The sequence below is a fragment of the Typopeltis vanoorti genome, chromosome 10 (assembly GCF_054136105.1).
Source record: "Typopeltis vanoorti isolate ZY-2024b chromosome 10, IOZ_Tvanoo_1.0, whole genome shotgun sequence".
Lineage (NCBI taxonomy): Eukaryota > Metazoa > Arthropoda > Arachnida > Uropygi > Thelyphonidae > Typopeltis > Typopeltis vanoorti.
The window spans coordinates 19,688,336-19,713,527 of NC_143558.1; the positions used below are offsets into that span (position 1 = coordinate 19,688,336).

Below are 25,192 nucleotides of genomic sequence, written 5' to 3' on the forward strand. Positions count from 1 at the left end.
TTTTGTTTTCTTTCCAGATGAAAGAAAACAAATCCTATGTGAAAGGGTATCCAAGGCATGGTTTGCCAGCTCCAACTTGCCATAACAATAATGGAATAAAAATTACTTGTGAGGTGGTGGTGGTGGTGGGGGGGGGGTAGTAATTGTGGATAGTATAAATAGTCCTACACACAAACTTGCTAAACATTTAACTAAATTACTAGCCCCACCCACAAGTAATTCTTCCTCTTTGTTAAAAATTTTGCTACCTAAAAAGTATATTAAACCATATCTTAAAAGAAATTCAGACATAATGATTAGTTTCAATATTACTGCACTATTTACCAATGTGCCATTAACTGAAACCCTGGATTTGCTAATTATGGTCTTTTCAAATGAAAAGACCTACATAAAAGTATTTTCTTTATTTATATAATATTTTCAATGCACATGGAAAGTTTTTTCACTTGGTTACAAAAAAACAGGTAGTTTCAGACTTTCTGAATTAATTTCTTCCTAGTCTGAGCTCATTAAGCAGGAATTTATTTCCCACAGACTCATATGCTAAAAAACAGGTGTTACATTCCTCACAATGAAATTTGACCATAATAATGTTAAATAACATTATGGTCAAATGACAGTATTCTTAAGACTATAAATAGTAAATTTCTTAGCAAAAGATCAAAAGGAAAATCAAGAACAAGATGGATAGATAACATTAGTCAAGAAACTAGCATTATATTGCAATGTTCAAACTGGAGAAGGTTTTAGACAGACAGGGTTGGAGGCAACAATCCAGGAGATCAAGGCTCGATTTCGGCTGTAGAGCCAAAGGAAGAAGAAGAAGAAGAATGTTAAACAAAGTTCAACAAAACAATAGTTTATACTTAAACAATGATTCATTTATTTATCTAAAGAAATGCAAACATAGTCTTAAAAATAAAGCAAATTATAATAATATAGAAGAGATAAATGTGAAAGACAAGACAGCAAATATGAAGAGCAACACAGCACTCCTTGTAATGTAAGCATGGTAACTGCATTATGTTATGTCAGTGATGCTCTAGTCTGCCTGAATGTATGCAGCATAGTAATGTATTGTATAGCTACCCATGTGGTTTGAAATGCCATATTTATGAATGGTGGGTCTTTATATATTGCAATTAATGTTCATACTTTCAATTTTTTATTAATACATGATACTTGCAAAAAAGAATTCTTAAAGCTTGGAACTCAAAAAGCAGGAAGTACCTGTATGTTTGACAAAAATTATATTCTTGTTTGAAGATTGCACATGAAGATACTTCACACATGCATACTTTATCAACACTTGAGTAAAGGATTAAACAAGAACATAATTTCCTGTTAAATAAAAATTCACTTTGTAACTCTGACCCAGAGAATTTTAATACGGTGATACACCTTTTTACTACTTCTATATGGAAAATATATGATTTCTGCATTGATTCAACCTAGGTATCTCTTGCATCTGGCTCCCACTGATGAGACCTCAATGTTTTTTCATTATGGAATACTGAGGCAAATGATGTGAAGTCAAAAGCCTCTATATACAAGTGGCACAGATATAAAGATACTTCACGTGCAAACTCTGTTTGCTCACGCTTGGGTAAAGAATTAAACGAGTATAATTTCCTGTCAAATATAATTTACTTTGAGTTTTAGTAGAGTAGCACAGTTAATTAGGTATGCATAAAAATTTCTATATAAAACTATACCTACACCTTTAAATCTGACCTACTCTGGTTTAAATCATGATAAAAAGCCAATTAAGGGAAAGCAATAGTAATTCAAGTAGGAATACTACAAGAAGCTTATTCTAAGGCTCAGAGTAAGCTAGCATGTTCTTATCATAAACTATCCTACCATCTTACCATTCAAAATCAGATTAATAGACTGAACAAATCCCTAAATGAAGTTTTCAGCTGGAATGCAAAAAAAAAAACAAAACATGGGCCATCAGCAGCCAACTATTTTACCATCTCCACACCACCAAGTAATCAGTGACCTCATCAAAATTTCTGTCACATTCTCAAGCCTTCTTCAATGAATTTATAAAAGTCATAACATTTAGTACAAATGCGTCATGTGGTATGACTTCCATGATTTTGCTGAATCACAGGTAACCAGTACTGAAATAAGAATTTCACCACTCTTAATCAACAATTTGAAGAAACCAATGAAGTCATTCGATGTTTCTAGCTCATTTGATTGGATCTGGCCCAGAAGCCTCCTTAGAACACCACCATTTTATGATTCTTCCACTCTTTGCACTTGGACTATCTGCTTCCTCTCTGGTTGTTCAATAAGTCTTATGGTGGATGGTTTCCTCTCCTTAAATTTCTCCATAAATCCAAGCTCTGTACATAAATGACCTTGACTCAAATCTTATCCATAGCTTTGATAATGATAGTACGTTTTATTCCTCTTTGTCAGTGACAAACCATTGGTGTGCAAAATCATTCAAGATGTCAAGGATGCTCCATATAGCCAATGCCTTAAACCACTGATTTCTTCTAGTCTTCAAAACAGTCATGTCCTATTTCTCCACAAGAAAGTGATCTCACTTCACTTACCCTTATTTTTGTGAGCACCCCAGTCTCCATATAGGACCAGATTTCTTCTTCACCTGACTTATACCCTCTAGCTTCTCCTAAGTTGGGATTGTTGAAATTGGCTAACAGATTAGTTATTACCAATACTTGATTCAAGAAGCACCCATGATACATTTATACTTGGGCATCTAACACACATAGGAATGATTTTGAATGATATTGTGTAGAAAAAAGAATAAAGACAAAGAGATATTGTGATTAAGAACAACTATATTTTAATTCAACAGTTGGAAGAATGTTATTTGTAATGAATTACATGTTATTGTAATCTGTCTGGGAAAGAAACCAATGATATATTTATACAACCAGTGAACGAAACTAATTAGATAAAAAAATATATATATATATTTAGTGCATTGCAAATATCAAAATAATTGCTTCAGTTTCTTTCTAAGAGGGAGACTCTTAGAAAGAAACTGAAGCAATTTCTTTCTCCCTCCCACCCCAAAGCAAATGTCAAAATGACATTGCCAGTTTTATGCACAGTGCTGATTCAGAGCTAGTATACCAAGCTCTGGATAAATTTTTTATCCAAATTTCATCCAATTTTATAATTTGCTAATTTGGATAAAATTAGCAACTTTATCCAAATCTGGATTTGGATAAAGTTGCTAATTTACTACTGTAATAAGTTATTGCATACTCACACTACTGCAAACACCAACATAACAATCTTACTATAAGAGGGATGGCCAACACTTGAACACTAGATTTTTCTCTCATGGAGTGGTGCGTGATTGGAATGGATTGTCACTGGATGTTTTTGTGTGCACGAGTACGATAGTTGGTGCATGTAATATGTGGCCTCCCTCAATGAGTCCCTGACTCCCTGGAGGTTTCACTTAATAATAATAAACTACTGAAAAGTTCCAACCAATAGATCCATAGATACAATGCTAGGCTATAAGAAATTCACTATAGTAAATGGTTCCTGTGGTCTCTACAGGTTTGTTACAGTGAAAGTTGATTGTACAACTTAAGAATGAGTTACTTATTGGATAAGAACTAACTAATTGTAGTAATATGGTGTATATGACCTGGTTTCTAGTAAGAAGTACAAGAAATTAACTTATATCTTTAAATAGTCTGAGTCTTTTCCAATTTAGTTCTTATCATATGGATTTTAAGGTCAGTGCACCATTAAGGATTCACATCCATATGATAAGAACTAAAAAGAAAAAGTCACAGGACTATTAAAAAAATACATAATGTATTTCTAACCAACTAGTGAGAATTGTTAATATGAGGTGCTAGTTCGAGGACTTTGACCATAAAAGAAAAATTACTTATCCTAACTCCTAGTTTCCATCATCATCTCCTTCAGAGTAGTCCCTTGGGCATGTATACAGCAATCCCAGTGGCTTTTCCATGATTCCAAGCATCGCTGGAAGTCCTCACATGTGGCTGTTCAGCATCTCCTGCAATTCAGCCTGGAGCTTCTCAACTGTATCAAAACGATCTTTTAGCTGAAATTTCATCTTGGGGAACAGGAAAAAGTCACAGGGTTGAGATCAGGAAAATAGGGAGATGGGGAATGACTTGTATTTTTGGAAGCAAAGAACTGTGAAACAATGAGTGATGTGTAGGCAGCATTTTCCAGCAATGCATCACATGTTCAAAAAATGAGTTGAACTGTCGTCTTTAATAGTCTTACAATCTCACAAAGATCATGGACAGTTTGCCTACGATATGCAAGAATGGTCTTGAGTACTTCTGAGATGTTTTCTGGTGTTGGCAATGGTTTTCCATCCAAGTGTTTTTACCACAAAAAGTTTTACTTTGGCTCAATGCATTAGCACCAAACACTTAAGCATTCAGTGGGTTTCTGCAGCAGCTTTTTTGAGGTTGAAGCAAAACTGGATGCAGATTCTTTGCTTCTTAAAATAAGCCATTTCAGGTGGAGAAGAAAATCGGCAAATGACTAAAGCACATTACCAAACATATAACCTAAGAATGCAGCCTCTCAGCTTGGTAGCTGCTGCATACTGATTCACAAGAGTACTGATCATCCCTTATAGTGGCAGAAGACTATACTACAACTAGTTTGTGTATGCTGTTCAAATTCTCTGAACTTTTGGGTAGTACATTGTATGAGGGTGATTCCATAAATTTCCGGCCTGACTAACTTTTAGAAGTGATAGAAAGAAAACAACTGTGTCACTTTTCAAAATAATCTCTCTTTACTTCAAATAAAAAAAATCAGAACTCCCTGGTGGACACAGGAAGTTAAAGAGGCAGTGAAGGAAAAGAAGAAAGCATATCAAAAGTTCCTGGCAAATAAGTCAGCTTTTACTCTTACAGAATACAGAGACAAATGTAAGAAAGCTAAACAGTGTGTAAAACTAGCTAAACAAAAGTCATGGGAGGACTTTGGCAAGAATATAGAAAATAAATATCAAGAAGGTGGCAAAATATTCTGGAGGTTGTTGAAGAAGCTTAGGAATGGAGGAAAGAGTGCTGTAAAAGGAATTAGAGATGATAAAGGTGAAATGAAAACGGTAGAAAAAGATATCCTTGAAGTATGGAGTAATTACTTTGAAAAACTGCTAAATGAAACAAGCAGTGATGACAGCACAGTGATAAAAAACACTGACCAGGCATGCAGTCAGGAATACATATCCATACTTGAAGTAGAAAAAGCCATCAAAGGCTTGAAATGTGGAAAGGCAGCAGGAGTAGATGATATTCGACCAGAAATGCTGAAGTATGGTGGTATAAGAGTCTTACAGTGGCTGCACTGCATAGTTCAGAAAGCCTGGACAGAGGGACGAATTCCCGATGATTGGAGTAGAGCTCTCATAGTACCCATATATAAAAAGGGAAATAAAACTGAATGTGAGAATTACAGAGGTATTTCCCTACTGAGTGTTCCTGGCAAGATCTATGCAAGTATACTTGAGAAACGGTTGAGAAGAATTGTGGAAGAAAAGCTTGGTGAAGAACAAGCTGGATTCAGGCCAAATAGAGGCTGTCAGGATCAGATCTTCACTTTACGACAAATAGTCGAGAAAGCATGGGAATATAACAAAGATCTGTATTTAAGTTTTGTCGATTTGGAAAAGGCATATGACAAGGTGCCAAGAGAGAAGCTATTCAATACGCTGCAGTTATATGGTGTCAATGGGGCATTATATCAAGCAATACTTAGTCTTTATTTGAGTTGTGAGTCAGCAGTTAGAATTGAAGGAAGTATAGGAAGATGGTTTAATGTTAAATCTGGTGTGAGACAAGGATGTACATTATCCCCTCTGTTATTCATTATCTATATGGATCACATTATGAAGGAATGTGGTATTAAACCTGATATCAAAATTGGAGATGTTAATGTCAGCTCTTTGCTTTATGCAGATGATGTTATACTTCTAAATAAATCTGCTACAAGTCTGCAAGATTCTCTGACTAAATTGAATAGCTGTTGTAATAGATATGGTATGAAGGTCAGCAATAAAAAGACAAAGACAATGAAAATAGGCAGAATGATTGAAAATGTCAACTGTGTTGTGAATGGAGAACCTGTGGAACAAGTAAAACATTTCAGCTACTTAGGCACAATTTTTACTGAAGATGGTAAACTAAATATAGAAATAGACAACAGAATCAGCAAAGCTGGTATCGTGGGAAGTCAATTGAATAAATTCATATGGAATAAGAAAGAAATTAGTCGGAACACTAAATTAGCTGTATACAAGACTGTGTTGAAACCAATTTTAACTTTTGGATGTGAGAGCTGGGTCAGAAGTAAAACACTTGACCAAAGACTAGAGACCGCAGATATGAGAGTCCTGAGAAAGATTATAGGCGTGAACAGATGGCATCAATGGCAATATCATATTAAAAATGAGGATATTACGAAAGAACTTGACATTGTCAGCATCCAGGAATGTGTTAGCAGAGCTAATCTCAGATGGTATGGTCACTTAAATAGAATGGGAGAGGAAAGATTAGCAAAACAAGTGTTCTCTGCCAGGTTGGCAGGAAAACGACCCAGAGGAAGACCAAGATATAGGTGGATTGATACGGTACAAAGTGCCTTAAACGATAGAAATATAAGATCTGATAATGTTGGAGTCTTGACAAGTAACAGACTGATTTGGAGGAAAATTGTTGATAGGAAGTTAGTAATGATGTAATTTTTTCATGTAGTACTGTCATATCCTGTACACCCCTTGAGGGTACATGGCAGGAATTTGATGATGATGATGATACTTCAACACACTTTTCACATCTTTGAATTAACATTTCTATGCCCTTGAAATATAGTCTGTACTTTTGTCTGAAAAATGGCCTAAAACTGCACCTTTCACCTCATTGTCATCTGCAATTTTCTTCCTCGAAGGTTTTTCTTCAGTTTTGAAAAGAGGTAGTAGTCACTGGGTACTAGATCTGGGCTGTAGGATGGGTGTTCAGTCTCCTGGAAGCCACAGTCCTTCACTGCACAGACTTTGCAACAAAAGCCATATGGACTGGAGCATTGTCATAAAGCAGGTGAACACCATGACTCAGCATTCCTCATCTCTTCTTCTTTATGGCATTGTGTAGTTTGTGCAGGAGTGAAGCATAATATTCTGCATTCATGGTGGTATTCCTTTCCTTGAAATCAATCAAGAGAATTCCTCAGCAATCCCAAAAGACTGTTGTCATGATCTCCTTGGTGGACTGATTGACCTTGGCTTTTCTTGGTTGTGCTTTGCCTGGTTTGCTCCACTTCATGGATTCTGTTTTGGAAAAAGGATCACAATAAAGGACCATCGTTTCACTTCCATGACAATGGATTCCAGCACTTCTCTCTGATTCCCTTGGCAAAGCTCTAAAAACTTGCGGGAACAGGTCATATAATGCTCCTTCTGAATTGAAGAGAGAAGTTGGGACACCCACCTTGCACTGACCTTTGTTAAGGTGAAGCTTCCCGTGAATGATGCAAAAGATGGATGTTATAGAAAGCCCAACCTTGCTGTGATTTTTCTGCGCTTCAGCCGTCTGTCACTGAGCAGTTCCTCCTCAACAAGAGAAACATTTTCCTCAGTCATCACTTCCACAGGCCAACCATCACGAGGATCATCTTCGATGCCCTCTCTTCCTAGGCAAAACTGTTTAGCCCATTCTTTCACAGTGGTATATGAAAGAGAAGCTTCCTCATAATCATTATCCAATTGCTGTGTGATAGCAGTTGGAGAAAGCCCTTCTTTGGTAAAAAAAACTTTATCACAGCATGGTACTCAATTTTTAATATTACAGCCATGTGTTAGTCAAACGAGTGCCCCAAATGAATGACGCAGGTAGAGAGTTGAAACTGGTACACTAACCTCCCCATAGAGGGTGCTATTTGTCACGCACAGCATTTTAAAATTGGTGTGAATTTTGTATGTCAGGTTAGAAATGTTTGGAACCTACCTCATATATACATTTGTACTACTACCAGATTTTACAGGATGATCAGGAAAAGGGAGTAAACCCTTTTTTAAACTCTTCACATCTGCTCTCCAATCACAAGGTTGCAGGTTTAAATCTCACCCTGGGCATGGATATATATGTAATTGCCTTTAAATGGCAGATTTCATCGCTATTTCATCGATATCACTCCACTTATTGGAAGCTTTAAAAAGTTTCATGTTTGGTCACTACAGCTGGGTTTCCAAACCAGATAAAAAATTATAAAAATTAATAAAAATAGAAAAAATCTTTGGACCATCACCCAATGGTAGTAATGTAGTATAGGTTTACACCCTTTTGTGAGTTGAAAGTCACAAAAAAATACCAAATTCTGGCTTCCTGTAAAAGGATATGCTAGTCTAAGATAACACATTCAAACAAAATGGGAAATGAAAAACTAGCAAAAAAAAATATTTGAAACAAACATGGCAGGAAAAAGTTCCAGAAGAGGAGTGAGATACGTATGAGTTGATGCAGTTGAGAGGACTTTAAAAGATCAAATATACTATGTTGACAAAAATATCTGAAAACCAAGTTGTGATCAAAAAATTATATTTTAACTACATTTCTAGTGCTGAGTGGGACCATATTTGACCTGAACAACAGCAACTACCTTTTGAGGCATGCTTTCAACCAATTTCTGATACACCACAACAGGAATATTCTTCTATTCCTCACACAAAGCTACCCGAATTGTTGATGTGATGACAGCCACTGTGGTCTGGAGTGAATTTGGTATTCTAATTCGTCCCAAATTCGATGGGGTTGAGTTCTTGACTCTGTGCTGGCCAGTCCAACACAGAATTATTTTGTGGAAATGAAACCAGTTTCAACTCATACCACAACACACTACACTCATACCATTACTGAGCCTCCACAAAACTTGACAGTTGGAATGAAGAAGTCCTGTCGAGTCAGTTTCCTGAGTAATCTCCTGATTCAAACAACCATCAGAGACATTTGGAAGCTTCATTTGTCACTTCATAGAGCCTTTTTTCAATCATCTACTGTCCAAGAAAGGTGTGAAACACATCATTCCAAATATCATTTGTGTTGAGGGGTGATATGTGGCTTATTTGCAGCAGCTCTGCCATGGCTACCTATGGCATGCAACTCTGTGTGGACAATTCAAGTGCTGATAGATGTGCTTGCAGCATTTTCCAGGTTGACTGTAAGGTCCACTGCTGATGACGTGCTGGATGCTCAAACATCCCGAAACAAAGCTTGTCAATCTTGGTTAATGAGTGTTGGCGGCCTCCCAGGGCAGTTTCCTGCTGTGGTAGCACCATCAACTTTCCATCTACAAATGACATAAGCAACAGCAGATTTTGGTATACTGATGAGTAACAATGCCATGAAGAGAAAGACCAAAGTGACACCCAACTACCATCCCCCACGTTGAAAGTCTGTTAGTTCAGCTGAATGTGGCATAATTGACTCAATGCAAAACATGCAGCACATCCCACCTTTTATTACCAGACTTATAGGCACTCTCTGAATATTTGCATGTTGTAGGATCTGAGATTTGCATGACAAGTAAGATGTACAAATACTTTTGTGAGCATAATGTATAAGAAGTGATCAAATCTGAGACTTGACAAATGTTTACAGTCACTTTTCACTATAACAAACTTGTAGAAACCATAGAAGCAGTTACAGTAAATTTCCTTTAGTGCAACATCATAGTTATGGTGTTTTGGCTTGGCCTTTTCAATAGTTATTACAGCGGGTGAGTTATAATGGCGTTTGCTATGGTGAGAGGGTCAACTGGAACAGACTACTTTGGAAGAAAAGTGCTGATCAGAAATAGTCATGAAATATTGTGTTAGATTGTCATAATGTACAGCTCTTGAGGATATATGGAAAAAAAGATGGCTAGTAGAAATGAGTTATAATCATAACACAAAAAAACAGGAGAAGGGATCTAATAAAAGTTGATTTCTTGATGATAATGCAATATTAACTAGAACAGCTACATGACAGCTGCTCACAGCTCCCAACTCTAAATAACTCAATTCAAAATGTCAAAATTTATCCGAGATCACTAAATCATTGTCATTGTGCCTTTTCTTAAGAAACCAGGGCACACATACATGTCTGATCTGATCTCTTTACTAGTAGTTATGTGATATATATATTGTGAACCTGTAAATTCGAAAACAATTAGAAGAGCACCTTAAAAAATATGTTAGTATTATGACACCCAACCTATATTAATCCAGTACTTGCCAATGATACTTTTCTATTCTGCATAGGAAATTTGTTTTGCAAGTTTGGGTGAAAGTTCTACATTGTGAATATAGTATTTAGAATTAAGTACATTTTAGGGGATTTAGAATTACACCTTGCTGGCTTTCCAAGATATTCTGATTTAGCAATATTCAGTACAGGTTTAGATGAAAAAATTCAATTAATATTACTAATGTAATTATGTGATGATGAAATGCTGTAATGATGAAAGGGCTGGGAATCACTGATCTATCTGAAAGATTTCCAGGGTTACATGTTAAGGACAGTTATGTATGCCATTTGTTAATTTTTTATTTAATGGCGAAGACACCTTATTGAAATAAATTCTCCCCTAAAAAAAAATTACTAAAGTGACAATACTAAAGTAAATTAGCTTCACTGTTCTATTAATGTAATCTGAAAATCAGATTTCAGTGATTTATTATCAGAATACTTCTTTTTTTTTTTTTTTAAACTTACCTTCAACTTGATCAATCTGTTCTAAAACCTCAACATCTACAGATGGTTCACCACATTCATTAGACTGTGGTGGTATTAATGATGATTTGAACTTCAACATAGAAGGTGCTAGTGATGAAACACGTGAAGTTTGCTGACTGCCTGAAACTATATTATTACTGTTAGAAGATATACCAAAATGTGTTATATTTTCCTGTTTCATAACTTTTCTATTCTGCACATAGGAAATTTGTTTTGCAAGTCTGGGAGAAGTTCTACATTGTGAATACTGTATTTTGAATCGTGTTTTAGGGGATTTAGTATTACACCTTGCTGGCTTTTCAAGATATTCTGATTTAACAATATTCAGTACAGGTTTAGATGAAGAAATTGAATTAATATTACTATTGCTGCTGTTATTATTACTACCATCATTTTTTGAAAGTTTTAAAATTACTTCATCAGGTATTGAAATTAAGATGTCATCTAAAGAACTGTCTTCCCACTGGTCTTCATAATTCAATGGTGATTGAGCAACATATGAGGTAGTATTTTCAGTAGGTTGTACAGCAGATTCTTGCATTCTAAGTCCTTGATTTAAAGTATTTTTATTTTTCAAAAGAGTGTTTTGCTTTAAAAGTCTTGGAGAAGTTCTGCATTTTGGAGATTTCACTCGGAATCGGGATTTTGGAGATTTTGTATTAGACTTTCCCTGTTTATCAGCATGTGTTATTTTACTGATATTCTCTACGTGTTTTGCAGAAAGAGATGTCAAACTGTCACTTGTGGTTTCTGAGACTCTTAAAAGTACATCATCAGGAACTGAACACATGATTTCATCAATTACACTACTGTCCTCCCACTCATCTTCACTGTTTTGTGCTTGTACCAATGATGATTGACAAAACTTAACAGATTGTGGTAAGGCACCTGGGTTGCCAGGGGATATTAATGGAATTTGAGTAGTGTTTTGAACTTCTATTCCTGGTTCATCATGTTCTCTTCTTATTCTGATATTAATTTCACTGGTTAGAGTGTCTGGTATAGTCATTACGTCACTTTTAACATCACAATTAGTATAATGCTGGGTAATATCATCCTCACCTGCACAAAGTATGACATTTTCTCTGTTTTCCTGGGATAACTGGGAAGCTTTAATGATAAAACTGTCACTGTAATTGTCATCTCCCCATAATTCTTCAGCTGAAATATCTGGTTTTGCTTTTTCCAATTCATTTTCATTGCTTTCAGTTTCTTCATACTCCTTCCCATTCTCATCATCCATATGCCTAGAAATAAGTACAAAATTAAATTTACTATGAGCACTGCAAAATTAAAATTTATTACATCCACTATTAAAAATGAATATAAGAAAAGTGAACTGTTATAAGATCCAAGGTTCTGATAATAAATTACTATTCAGTAATTTAATATCTCTACTCATCTCACCATAACACACAATTAACTACTTCTGATTACATATACAAAAATTAAACAAAAAAAAAGTATCTTTCATCTTTGAACAGGAGATTAACTACTACCCCAGTGGGGTAGTAGTCAATCTCCTGTTGAATGTATCAGTTTGTCCATAGCAACAATTTACTCAGTATATGGTTTGTTTTTTTACTATTTTTCATTTTCAACAATGAGTTAGCTTTTCCCCTTCTCAAAACAAATGCTCAAATTTATGAAGTTGGAAGAAGAATATTCTGGATACTTAGAAATGGAGGAAAAAGGACCATGAAAATAATCAAAGATCATAAAGGCGAACATAAACTGATGATAAAGAAGAATAAGAGAGTAAAACTTGTCTCTTGCCATGGTATGATAGAAGGTGAATTGAAAAGAGATATGATTGCAAATGAGTCAATATATAGATTGCCCAGGAGGAATGGTGTATGGTAAATTTTAGATGTCTGGAGTGAATTTAATGGATAAAAGAACTTGTATATGTCTGAACTTGTAGAGAGACTGCAAAAAGTGATTAAGCTGCCTTGACCAGGGAAGTGAAATTTTTAATTAAGAAGGGTGGTATACAGAAATACAAAGACAGTGATTACTACAAATTCAAGAGGTAACCTGGAGAAGTACCATGGCATAAGAAACTGTAAAGCAAGAATACCTGCAGTGCATAAGAAACAGTCCAGGAGTATTTCAGGGAAAAACTACAGGCTATGTATTACAGTAGACACACACTATAGTGAATGTGCTATAACAACATAAGAAAAGTCACAGCTTAAGTCCCATAAAACCAATGAAATTTTAACTTACTATTACAAAATAAAAGCTTTAAAAACTTAAACTAAAGCAAACATTACAATCAGGAGACAATGAAAATGGCAGGAAATATAACAAAAGAAAATCACACGAAATACAAGAGGAAAATGGTTGGAAATAAAGGAGAACAGGTTAAATCCTGGAAAACAAAACAAAATTGCAAGAGACAGAACAAAGGAAACGGTGGGAAATCATACGCTATTATATTATTATTATTATTATTATTAACAGCAGACTTCCAAAATCCAAAGGCTTATAATGGGAGGTCCACACACTCTCTTGTAAAAAGATCGAACTGTATCTTAAATCAATTCACAGTTTCCACATTCTCAGGCAATGCATTCCACTCACAATCACCCTCCATACAAAGAACCTCTTTCTCACTCCCCTACTCATATCCTAATTATTATTGATATATATATATATATTTCAATAATAGTTTCATTGTCCTTTTTCTTTGAATTCTAATAGTTATAGATCAACTCTCCTCTGTATTTGGCATCATGCATTATAACATGAATTATAATTATATAATTTTATATGTACTTATATAATGCTGTCATTAAATAATTTATTTTCAACCTAATGAATCCATCTTTTAATTAATTTTAGTCAAGAAAGATATCAGTTACTAAAAGGGTTTTATAGAATGGCTACCAAATATCTTTCAATACATGACTGAATGAGAGAGAACAAGGGTCTCTCATATCCAATTTCACTCTCAGTGTAACAGTGTGATTAGCAATGATATAGAGACTAGATTTTTTTTCTTGGAGAATGGTAAATAGTGGAATGAGATGCTAGAGGTGGTTATGAGTTCTTAGTTGGTAAAAAAGTTTAAGGAGAGGTATGAAAGGCTCTGGGTCAATAACATTTAGTATGAACCTCCCACACAATGAGTCTTCAGACTGCATGGAGATGCCCATGCAATAAGGATTTTCTAGTTATATGATGGAGTAATTATTTTACAATAACCAGTGATAAAGCAGAAATAACCAAGAGGAATTGCTCATGAGTAAATTTCAGTACTGGAAGTTATGTTGGAGGTTTAATGGATTTTTTACAACACTCAAAAAGAATTAAAATAGAATTTAATACTTCCTATATTTCGTCCTAGTCACTAGGACATCTACGGGGATTACAAAAACAATTAATGTAACATGCACACAAAAAACTTACAATACTAAGCCCAACCACGTGGGTGACACTAAATGTGTTGGACATCACCCACAGAGTATCATGGAAGAAAACCACCATGCTCCACCACAGCAAATTCAAGAAAGAGAGACTTTTCTTAGAGGCAGCAGCAGCTCTCAGAAACCAACCAAATCTCAATAAATATGGTTGCATTAAGCTTCCTAAGATTTGGGAAACACTCATCACCAGAGGTCTCACCTTACATTCCAGGCCACCTACTACTGTCCTTAGAGGGCGCTCCACTTAGATAGGACTTTAGTGTCACCCACATGGTTGGGCTTAGTATTGTAAGTTCTTGTGTGCATGTTACATTAATTGTTTTTGTAATCCCCGTAGATGTCCTAGTGACTAGGACGAAATATAGGAAGTATTAAATTCTATTTTAATTCTTTTTGAGTGTTGTAAAAAATCCATTAAACCTCCAACATAATGTCCTCACAGCACTTAAGCCTCTACACAAGAATTCTAATCATCCATGGAGAAGATTTAGCATGCAAATCCAAGCAATACGGTAAGTCAAAACTACGACTATCTAGACAACTAAATAGGCTGGCCTTTTTAAAAAGATGTCGGGATACAAGAGTGATACCGAACTGTGTTAAAATGAAGATCAATTTCCATTCCAAAAAAGCACTCCGTATATATAAACGTGCCAGCCTGGCATTACTACGCGAGCAAATCGCCTCTACTCGTGCCGCCCTCGCAGTGACGAATGCCGCAATTGGCTCCTTACTTTCAGAGCTCTCCACCGTTCTTAATCCTGAACTTTGGTCGATTCTCTCTGACATTTCGGAAACTTCCGCACAGAGAGAATTTCAAAAAATAAAAAACAAACACGTCAAGAAATACAGCAACCTGGTTAAAGACAAACCACAACCACAAATTCAACCGCTCCAGACAGTAATAAACCTCTCTTCCAAAAGGCTCAACGATGATGCCGTCAGTGCCCTTTGCCTCGGCCGTAATTTTGCCGTCACCCCGAAAGAAGTGCCGGTGCTCAATGTAATGGTTAACGTCGAATGGGGGATCGGTCGCTTACCGTCGAAGGTAGCCAACATCCTCGCTCACTCTTCGCCTCCAAAAAGTAACTTATCGTATGCCCAACGCATAGCTCTCCTGAAACTACGCAAAGAAAAAAGTATCGTCATCACCAGAGCGGATAAGGGTAATGCCACAGTCGTTCTTAATACCAGCGAATACAATCGTAAAATGAACATTATCCTCCACGATTGCGCCACCTACATCCCGCTAGAACACGACCCCACAAAAACACAAGTTAAGAAATTAAAAATCTTACTTAAAAAAGTAACCTCCTGGCCCCCTGACATCACGAAAAAACTTAAAACTTTCCGCTCCCGTCCACCCCGAATATACGGTTTACCAAAAATCCACAAACCCAATTCCCCACTCAGACCTATAGTAGATGCCACCAATGCACCTTGTTACAGACTGTCTAAACAGCTGTGGCCAACTCTCTGTCCCCCCTCACCGGAAATTTCGCTTCCTATATAAAAAACTCGACCCACTTTAAAGCCCTCACAGAAAATTTAACCTTGAATAATACAGATATATTAGTAAGCTTTGATATCTCCTCTTTGTTTACCAATATTCCCTTAACTGACACTTTATCTCTCTTAGAAAACGTTTTTCCCTCTGACATCTTAGATCTCTTTTCCTTTGCCATCAACTCTGGGTATTTCTCTTGGAAGAACAAAATCTACAAACAGATAGAGGGAACCACCATGGGTCCCCCCCTTCTCACCCCCCCTTGCCAATTTCTATATGGAAGATTTTGAAAAACGAGCCATAGACTCAGCCCCACTCAAACCTTCTATCTGGCTAAGATATGTAGATGATGTGTTCTCTATTTGGCCTCATGGCCCAGACATGTTAGACTCCTTCCTCAGTCATCTCAATAGCCTACATCCAAGAATCCAGTTTACTATGGAAAAGGAAAAGAACAATTGTTTACCCTTCCTAGACACCTTAGTCACACGCCTGCCTAATGATACACTTGCCTTCACTGTATACAGAAAACGCACACACACAGGCAGATACATTCACAAATTCTCCCACCACCACCCCTCGCAACAATATGGCATCATTAAAACTCTTACCAAGAGAGCCCACAATCTTTGTTCCAGTGGAACCGCCCTCACTACTGAGCTTAACCACATACACAGAACTTTCCTCTCCAATGGCTACAGCGAATACAGTATCAAAAAAATAATCAATTCCTCCCCCATTCCCCATCCCTCTTGTCAACAAGATTTTAAAAATGCCATCACCATACCCTACATCCGTGGTACTTCGGAAAAAATAGCCAAGATACTAAAAAAGTATAACCTACACGCAGCATATAAGCCCTACCGCAAACTTGCTATCCTTATCCGTTCTACGAAAGATCAGCTCCCTCCTCTCTCTCTGCCTGGAGTTTACAAAGTACCCTGTTCCTGTAAGCTGGCGTACTTTGGACAGACAGGCAGATCAGCATCCATCTGCCTGGAGGAACACAAGTCGTACATCGTTAAACACGACTATGGCCATTCAGGCCTGGCTGACCATGTGTTGGACACCACCAACAGCGTATCATGGAAGAAAACCACCATGCTCCACCACAGCAAATTCAAGAAAGAGAGACTTTTCTTAGAAGCAGCAGCAGCTCTCAGAAACCAACCAAATCTCAATAAATACGGTTGCATTAAGCTTCCTAAGATTTGGGAAACACTCATCACCAGAGGTCCCACCTTACATTCCAGGCCACCTACTACCGCCCTTAGAGGGCGCTCCACCTAGATAGGACTTTAGTGTCACCCACGTGGTTGGGCTTAGTATTGTAAGTTTTTGTGTGCATGTCACATTAATTGTTTTTGTAATCCCCGTAGATGTCCTAGTGACTAGGATGAAATATAGGAAGTATTAAATTCTATTTTAATTCTTTTTGAGTGTTGTAAAAAATCCATTAAATCTCCAACATAATGTCCTCACAGCACTTAAGCCTCTACACAAGTACTGGAAGTAGAAAAAGATCAGAAATCTGACATGTGAAAAAGTTGCTGGAGTAGATAATATTCAATTAAGTAATGCTCAAATATAGAAGTATAAAAGTTTTACAGCAGTTACACTGCATAAATCAGAAGATTATGTTGAAGGTCAAATTCCAAATGGATGAAGTAGAATTCTCCCAGCTATTAAAAAAAAAAAAAAAAAAAAAAAAAAAAAAAAAAAAAAATGTGACAAATGAATTTTCCTACTGATTATTCCAAGAAAAAATTATCTAATCATACTTTGGGGGGGGGGGGGGGGACTAGAGAAAACTCAAAAACAAACAAGATTTGTGCCCAAATGAGGGTTATGACCGGATATTTTTAACCTTATGACAAACAGTTGAGAAATCTGGAGAATGTCTATAACACTAAATTTTCCAGCCTGGTTAATCAAGATGACAGTGCACCCATTTTCTAACTAGCAGGCTGTGGGTTCAAATCACACAGTGGTATGGTATGGTATAAATGTCTTTATGTGAAAGATGAATTCCATTGCTGGCATGAGTTAAATAGCTAAGGCAACTCGGGGATGTGCTGATGATTGTATTCTTGTAAGCTCTCAGGTCAATTTATGAAACTTTCACAGTTTCTACAAACATTCGGCTTTGAAATAATGTTGGATCTAATATCCATTTTGTCGATGTAATTATAAATTATTTCCAGAATTTTCCATTTAATATCTTCTTACTGGGATTGACTGCTGATAACTGAAACCACAGATAGCAAACCCACAGATAAGGGGGTACTACTGTATTTAAAATTTAAAAATTAATTCTGGATTTTAATTTAACTACTTTCATACACTTCTAGTTCTTTCTTATATCTTCCATTATTGTTTGCAAATATTTGTACATTTTCATGCTTGCATTTTGTGTGCTTTATGTATAGTTCTTGCAAATTCTTTGTGTTCTCTCATTAACATATGATCTCCTATGATTTCTTTTGTTCTATTTATCATTTTATTTTATTTTTTGGGATTTCATTTTTGAAAAAATTATGTCCTGTGATTTCCTTTGTTTTGTTTCCCATGGTTTCTTTTGTTTTCTTTCTCACCATCCGATTTGTTTCATGGGAATGGGGTGGTGGTGGTGGTGGTGGTTGAGTCAGTATTTTTTACCCTACATTCACTCAAACCTTGACTTATAACAAAGTATGTCTGATCTGATAGGAGCATGTTACTCCAAGAAAAGAGGTAATTAATAGAAGAAATGAAAAAATCATTGTAATTTTGATTAGACTTAAAAGAGAAAACCCAAGATTGCATGCTATAAACTGATTTATGATGAGAGGGAAAACGAAACTGCAGTAGTACCACTAATACAAACAGTATTGCACATTTATAATAAATATATAATACTATTTTTTTTTTTTTTGGTTTAACCAATAAGAATACAATTTGGTCGGCAAAATCCCAAATTGCCAGCCCATCCTCGTTCATTCAGTATCCAAGTAGCTATACAACAGGGTGCCCCACGAGAAGGTGAGGAGGACATTAGGTTAGAAGCCCTGGTCAGTTCTCCGCATTCCTTTAAAGGCTATGTGGAGGTCTCCTCTCAGTTATACAGCTTTGACCCTTAAGCACCACTGACCCCTGGTATGGTCACTGAAACAGAATGGGTGAGGAAAGATTAGCAAAACAAGTGTTCTCTGCCAGGTTGGCTGGAAAACGACCCAGAGGAAGACCAAGATATAGGTGGATTGATACGGTACAAAGTGCCTTAGACAATAGAAATATAAGATCTGGTAATGTTGGAGACTTGACAAGTAACAGACTGATTTGGAGGAAAATTGTAGATAGGAAGTTAATAAGGATGTAATTTTTTTCATGTAGTACTATCATATCCTGTACATCCCTTGAGGGTACATGGCAGGAATTTGCTGCTGATGATGATGATATAATACTATTTGTATTACTTTTAACATTACATATGCTTTTATATTTAAGTACCGAATAGGATAATGAATAAACTTTCATTTTCTCAAAAGGTTTCTTTTCATAGACAGAACCTGTTGTAACTGTAATTTTCCTTTGAACTGAATGTAAACTGCATCATACTTAAGCAATATTCGACTTATTTCAATTTTCAACTTACACAGAAACATTTAGAATGAACTGATTGTGCAAATCAAGGAGTTATGGCATACGTGTGGTGTTAATGAAACCTTATACAGAGCAATATGCAGCTTATAAGTTGCAAATCAGCTGAAATGAAGAAAAAATGTACAAGAAGATGACCAAGCAAGCAAGTATAAAAAAACAATGCTCAAAATAATTTTAAGATATGGATTAGAGAGCTTTGGAAAAAGTAGAGATTAATAGGGAAAAAATTTCCCTTTTTTTTCTTGATCTTTTAAAAAAAGAAAGTTTTTATGAAACTGTGTAATTCTTATGGCCATTTTGCAAGATGGAAAAAAAAAGATTCCAGGAAGGAACCCTGTAATATGAAATGAAATGAAACTAGCTAACTCACCTTCAGTTGAATAGCCTCTATAAAAGTTGTTCGTGTCCTAGATGGGATTTGAACATAGGTGTTTCCAACTAAAAGGAACTGTCAATACTGATTGACATTTTAGTTACGAATTTTATTATTATTATTATCAACATTGAAAAGTCAGCTACTGGAACAAATCTGAAAACACACCCCAACTTAACATCACCAGAGTTAAAGATCGGTACTATCAACATAAGAAGCCTGAATGGCAAAGAAATGGAGCTAGCCGAGGAATTAGATAAGTACCAGATCGACATAATAGGGGTGACTGAAACAAAAAAGACAAAAACTGGTGAGATCTTTCTGAGCAATAAATACAAAATGTTATATTCAGGCAATGACAATCAAGGAAAAGAAGGAGTAGCCATAGTATTCAACACAAAATACAAGGCTAATCTTCTTGAATGGCAGTCAGTCTCAAGTAGAGTATGTGGGCAAATATGAGAATGGGGAACTGGACAATGAGACTTCTTTGTGCCTATGGTCCCACAGAAGGTTCTACTAAGGTAGAAGTGGAGGAATGTTTTGATGCTTTAGAAAAAGCAACTGACACAATGAAAAAGGAAAAGTTATGCCTTGTTGGGGATCTAAATAGCAGAGTAGGAAATGATTGTCAGACATACAAAAATATTTTGGGAAAATTTGGAGAAAAGAGCAAAGCTAATAATAATGGCAAATATCTGTTGGATTTCTGCTCAGGACATGGACTGGTTATTACTAACACCATGTTCCAACATAAAAATGTTCACAAATTCACATGGAGAGAATGGGCAAGGAATAAGAAAAATAAGATTTTAATTAATAATTACAGTTTTTAAAAATTAATAGTATTATGTTTCACATGTAAACCTATAAACTAATCACATAATCCTTCCAGTTCTAGTTCTTCTTATGAAATGAAACTAATTGTTGCTTGTTTTGAATATTTACTTATCATCAATGATTATGCATAATTAATTTAATTTCTGTTTCAATTTCATATTTTCAATGAACTTTATCTTGTGTATACAAATTAAAGTGATTACCTAGAGAAAATTAACTCTTCTTTTTCTTCTTTAAATAAATTACCTAGTAAAACAAAAAAATTTACATGACATTTAGCTATAGATTATTAAAGACTTAAGAAATTTTATCAATGAAGAGTCAGAAGTTGGCAATACAGAAGATAAGGTAATAAAGAAATCAGATTCATAAGTCATATAAGCTGATTGCAATTTACATACTATAGGGATGAAAGAATTATAGTACTAAATACATTATTAAATCAATGGATTGGATGATGAGCTACTGTCAAAATGGCCACCACTAGACATCAAGCCATCCTAATATCTTCCACTGGGACTATCTGAAGTCTGTTGTTACCAGAATCACTCAAAAACCATTCAAGTATGTGAGAACTAAAGGAAAATGTTACACTGGAGAGTGAACGAAATTATGAAAGGAATGCTACAAAGGATTTGGGCATTATGCATCAACAGCATTCACAGATGATTATGTGTTCATAGAATTTTGAAAATAATTATGATTAAATAATTATTTTATAATTGAAAGAAATAACAAACCTGAAATGTGGATTTCATATCAGAAATGACACAGCTAAGCAAAGTACTTGCTCTGCTTAATCCATTCCCAGAATAATTCCGTTGAGTGGCCATCAGATTATGGATCAAAAGTACTTAGGTGATTACTATGGTTTGGTATTTGTGGCTTTTAAAAATAGAGGTTACAATATATTCACTTGTTAATACAATGGTTTCCTTTTGTTGCACAATTGAATTTGCAATTTTTTAAAAAGCTTGATAATTAAAAAAGTTTCTTTTTTAATTAATTCATAAGACATGGCTTCTCAACTGTACAACTCTTACCACTATATAAATAGCAAGTTCACTCGGTCCTAACTCAGTCCATCCCAAATGTTAGAACATTTGGAATGCTGCACCAAAAACTTCCCTCAAAATGATATTAATACTATACAGAAGAGGACACTCTTTCACAGACATTCTGTTTCTGCATCATACCTTTTTTCTATTGATATTTTCATGGGCGAATTGGTCAGCTGCTGCCACTCAATGGAATTAATCTGGGAATGGATCAAACAGAGAGAGAGAGCTTTGCTTAGCTGTTCATTTCTGATATGACACCCATATTCCAGGTTTGTTATTTCTTTCAATTATGAAACTTATCAAACAAACTTCTCATTGTTCTCTTCTTGCATTCTGTCTATTCCTGTTCTTTGGAATAACCTTCCTCACACCATCTTCCCCAAAGATAATCATCTCTGGATGTTCAAGAAGTACATCACTAGATTTCTTCTTTCTTCCTACCACTTGCTAAAGTGTTGTGTTATTGGTTTTGTGATCCCTCATGTGTAGAATCGATTTTATATATAAGATAAGCTACTAGCTTGTTGAGAACAATCTAACATCTGCCTAAGCAGGATTATAAATAAATTTTAAATGCATATCCTCTTAGATTATTAACATTTATAAATCAAAATAATAATATACATATCATAAATCAATGTTTTTAAATTTAAGCAGGACAGAGTTAACTAATGTAAACTATAACAAAAGTAGGATTGCCAAGCTGCCTTTCATGTTCAGAAAGTACCTCAAATTTCTTTTTGACTCTCTAATGTAAAAAACTTAACATTATAGATGTGCATTCTGTTTTTTTTTTGTTTTTTAGGAGCATTTTGCAAAATATGTAAGCATAAGCAGAACCTATTAGTAAAAAGTCTACAGAAATGTGTGGTAGACAATGATATATTTAAAAAAATGGTTTAAAACATATAAAGGAAATTAAAATTTATTTACAACTCTCTCCCTGAACGATGCTCACCTTGAAGTGAGCAAAATATACAGTTATAAATAAATTCTAACTTCATATAAGTGTTAAATCATTTTTTAAAAATATATCATCAAGAACATATTAGATTTGCATTCATACGTCTTTGTTTCTATGCAAGTCATTCCAGGACTTTTGGCTGGTCAGATTTTATTGATATTTTGTATTATGAATCAAATGAATTGAAAAATCAGTTACTGAAAACAAAGACAAAAAAATCAAACTCAGGCCTGTAAAGGATGGAATATCAGTTGGTACATGGAATGTCTGTACACTCTGGGCAACTGCAAAATTGTAGTTGCTTCAAGAAGAAATACAGATGTGATATATTGGATATTTCAGAAATGAGATGGACACTGTCAGGAGAATCAAATGGTGGAAGAGTTCTCTGGTCAGGAAATAAAAGTAAGCATGAAGCAGGTGCAGTATTAACAAGGCCTGACAGGCCTTGTTAATTAAATTCCAAGAGATTTTGAAGAAGACATCATATATATATATATATATATATATACAGGGTGTTTGGGATAAATTTGACATATTTATAATTAATTATATTTTTCCGTAAGTTACATGTATTAACACACACTTCTCTTCATTTAAAAGTTTGGACCCTTCTTCATTCATATACAAGATGTCAGAAAGGATGGATAGCTGGAACCCACCTGAATCATGGAAGAGAATAACTTGTATCATGATGATTCGTGCCCGCCATCAAAATAAGGATATTACGACTGCTGCCCAATGCTCCCTGAATACAGTAAAAACAATCAGGCATGAACTAGAGACTTGCAATGGTGACTACGAGGATGTAGCAAGAAGAAAGATCCCTAGCAGACGATCTGATTGCGTTCGTACAGCAGAATTCCTCGCAAATCTACAGGAACAGGTGTTGAAGAACCCTGGCATTGGAATTCGGGCTTTGTTCGTGGAGTTGCTAACTGTAGTCAAGCCCTGGATAACAAGGGTAGCCAATGGTAGGCCGTATGTATGGCAGCAGGATTCGGCCCATTGCCACACCTCTGGGAAAAGTCAAAAATGGTTGTCTGAAAATTTCTACGACTTCACCAGTCCAAATGTTTGGCCTCCAAACTCCCCAGACCTTAACCCCATGGATTATTTTGTATGGGGCGCAGTTGAAAAAGACACCAATTGCACTTCCAGTAATACAAAAGCCCAGTTAATGGATAAAATTAAAACAGTTTTTGCGGCCCTTCCCAGGGAGACTGTAGCATCAGCTTGTTCGAGGTTCCGAAGCAGAATTGAAGCTGTGATCGATGCTAATGGTGGTTATTTTGAGTAAATCTTGTTGATAGTATTGTAATTAACTCTGCCTGTAATGTTTTTTTGTCAATTCATTAAATTTAATAGATACAAAGAAGATTTTCTTTTTCCTTACGAAACTGTCAAATTTATCCCGAACACCCTGTATAAACAGTAGTCATTCTAATATTTTCACCCCCCCCCCACCCACCAGGAACATTTCTAATGCTGAATTTAACCAGGCAGTGTCTGCATGTGTGTAAACCACTAGTGGGAACTAGATTTAGCATATGTATGCCACTTCCATGTTGGGCATCTTATGGCATTTTAGTTGTACCTTTTTTCATTAGAACTTTATTAGAAAAATTAGCATTTGTGAAGTGTCATGATGATATCTAATGTCTCAAATGAAATTCAAACTGATTTCAAGTTATATATATATATATTCTCATATGCATCTTTTTGCTTTACATAAATTGTGTGCATTCTGTACTTAATGACTGTATTATAAACAACCATTATATGTATTATATGGAAGTAAAAATTGAAAGAGGATGGTAGGACAAATGTGTTTAGTTAAATGCTATGTTTAGCACTACAATAAATCTTTGTTACTTGCATTCATAGTCTGTGGGAAGGGAGTGCTTTTCATTATGAAGTGTCATTCCAGTTGTCTCTAATTACTCTAATTGTTGCTAAACACAGGACACAGACTGTAAATGTCTGTACTGTATTTAGTGTTACAATAAAGCTAATAGTTTTTTGCAGTATAGGAACATTTTTATTCCAGTCTTCGGAAACAATAGACATAGTATTTATCTATTCCTGAACAAAATGAATACATCTATGCATTATAAAAAGTGGTTGATCTACAACAAAATACTAGTGTATGTGATATATCCATCACTGATAAGACAGAAGAGATGCTGACAAAATAAATAATGAATGCGGGATTATTCACGAAAGGGTAGATAAGCCTGATGATGATCAGAAATTATTTATATATATATACTATTACTATGTAAAATGTATACTTATCCTCACTAAACAAAACAAAAATTCTTAGAAAACCAAACAAATCAAATTATACATAAAAGGAGAAATAAATACACATAACAAGTAAAACAAATTTTACAAGCTGATTTGTTGTTCCATCAACAAATAATTCTTGTAGATAAACTTATACATTGGCTAAACGAATTTAAATTTTTCAGGAGATGACAATGTATACTAAAATATTGATTAAAATTTTTTAATAACTGTAACCTTTTTTAATAATTGCCAAGATATTGTAACCTACCAATATCTTGGCAATGTAGCATTGCCAAAAATATTGGAAGGC

The 25,192-nt window shown here is 35.3% G+C and overlaps 1 protein-coding gene across 1 annotated transcript in view; it reads right to left on the reverse strand.

The window, feature by feature from the left end:
* Positions 1 to 25,192, reverse strand: part of LOC150102208 (uncharacterized) — a 104,106-nt gene that overhangs the window by 1,613 nt on the left and 77,301 nt on the right. Inside the window, exons 6-7 of the mRNA XM_090399210.1 lie at positions 20,769 to 20,811; positions 10,752 to 12,019 (exon numbers count right to left, since the gene is read on the reverse strand). Coding sequence (XP_090255336.1) covers positions 10,752 to 12,019; positions 20,769 to 20,811 — 1,311 coding nt within the window. The remainder of the gene's footprint in view (positions 1 to 10,751; positions 12,020 to 20,768; positions 20,812 to 25,192) is intronic.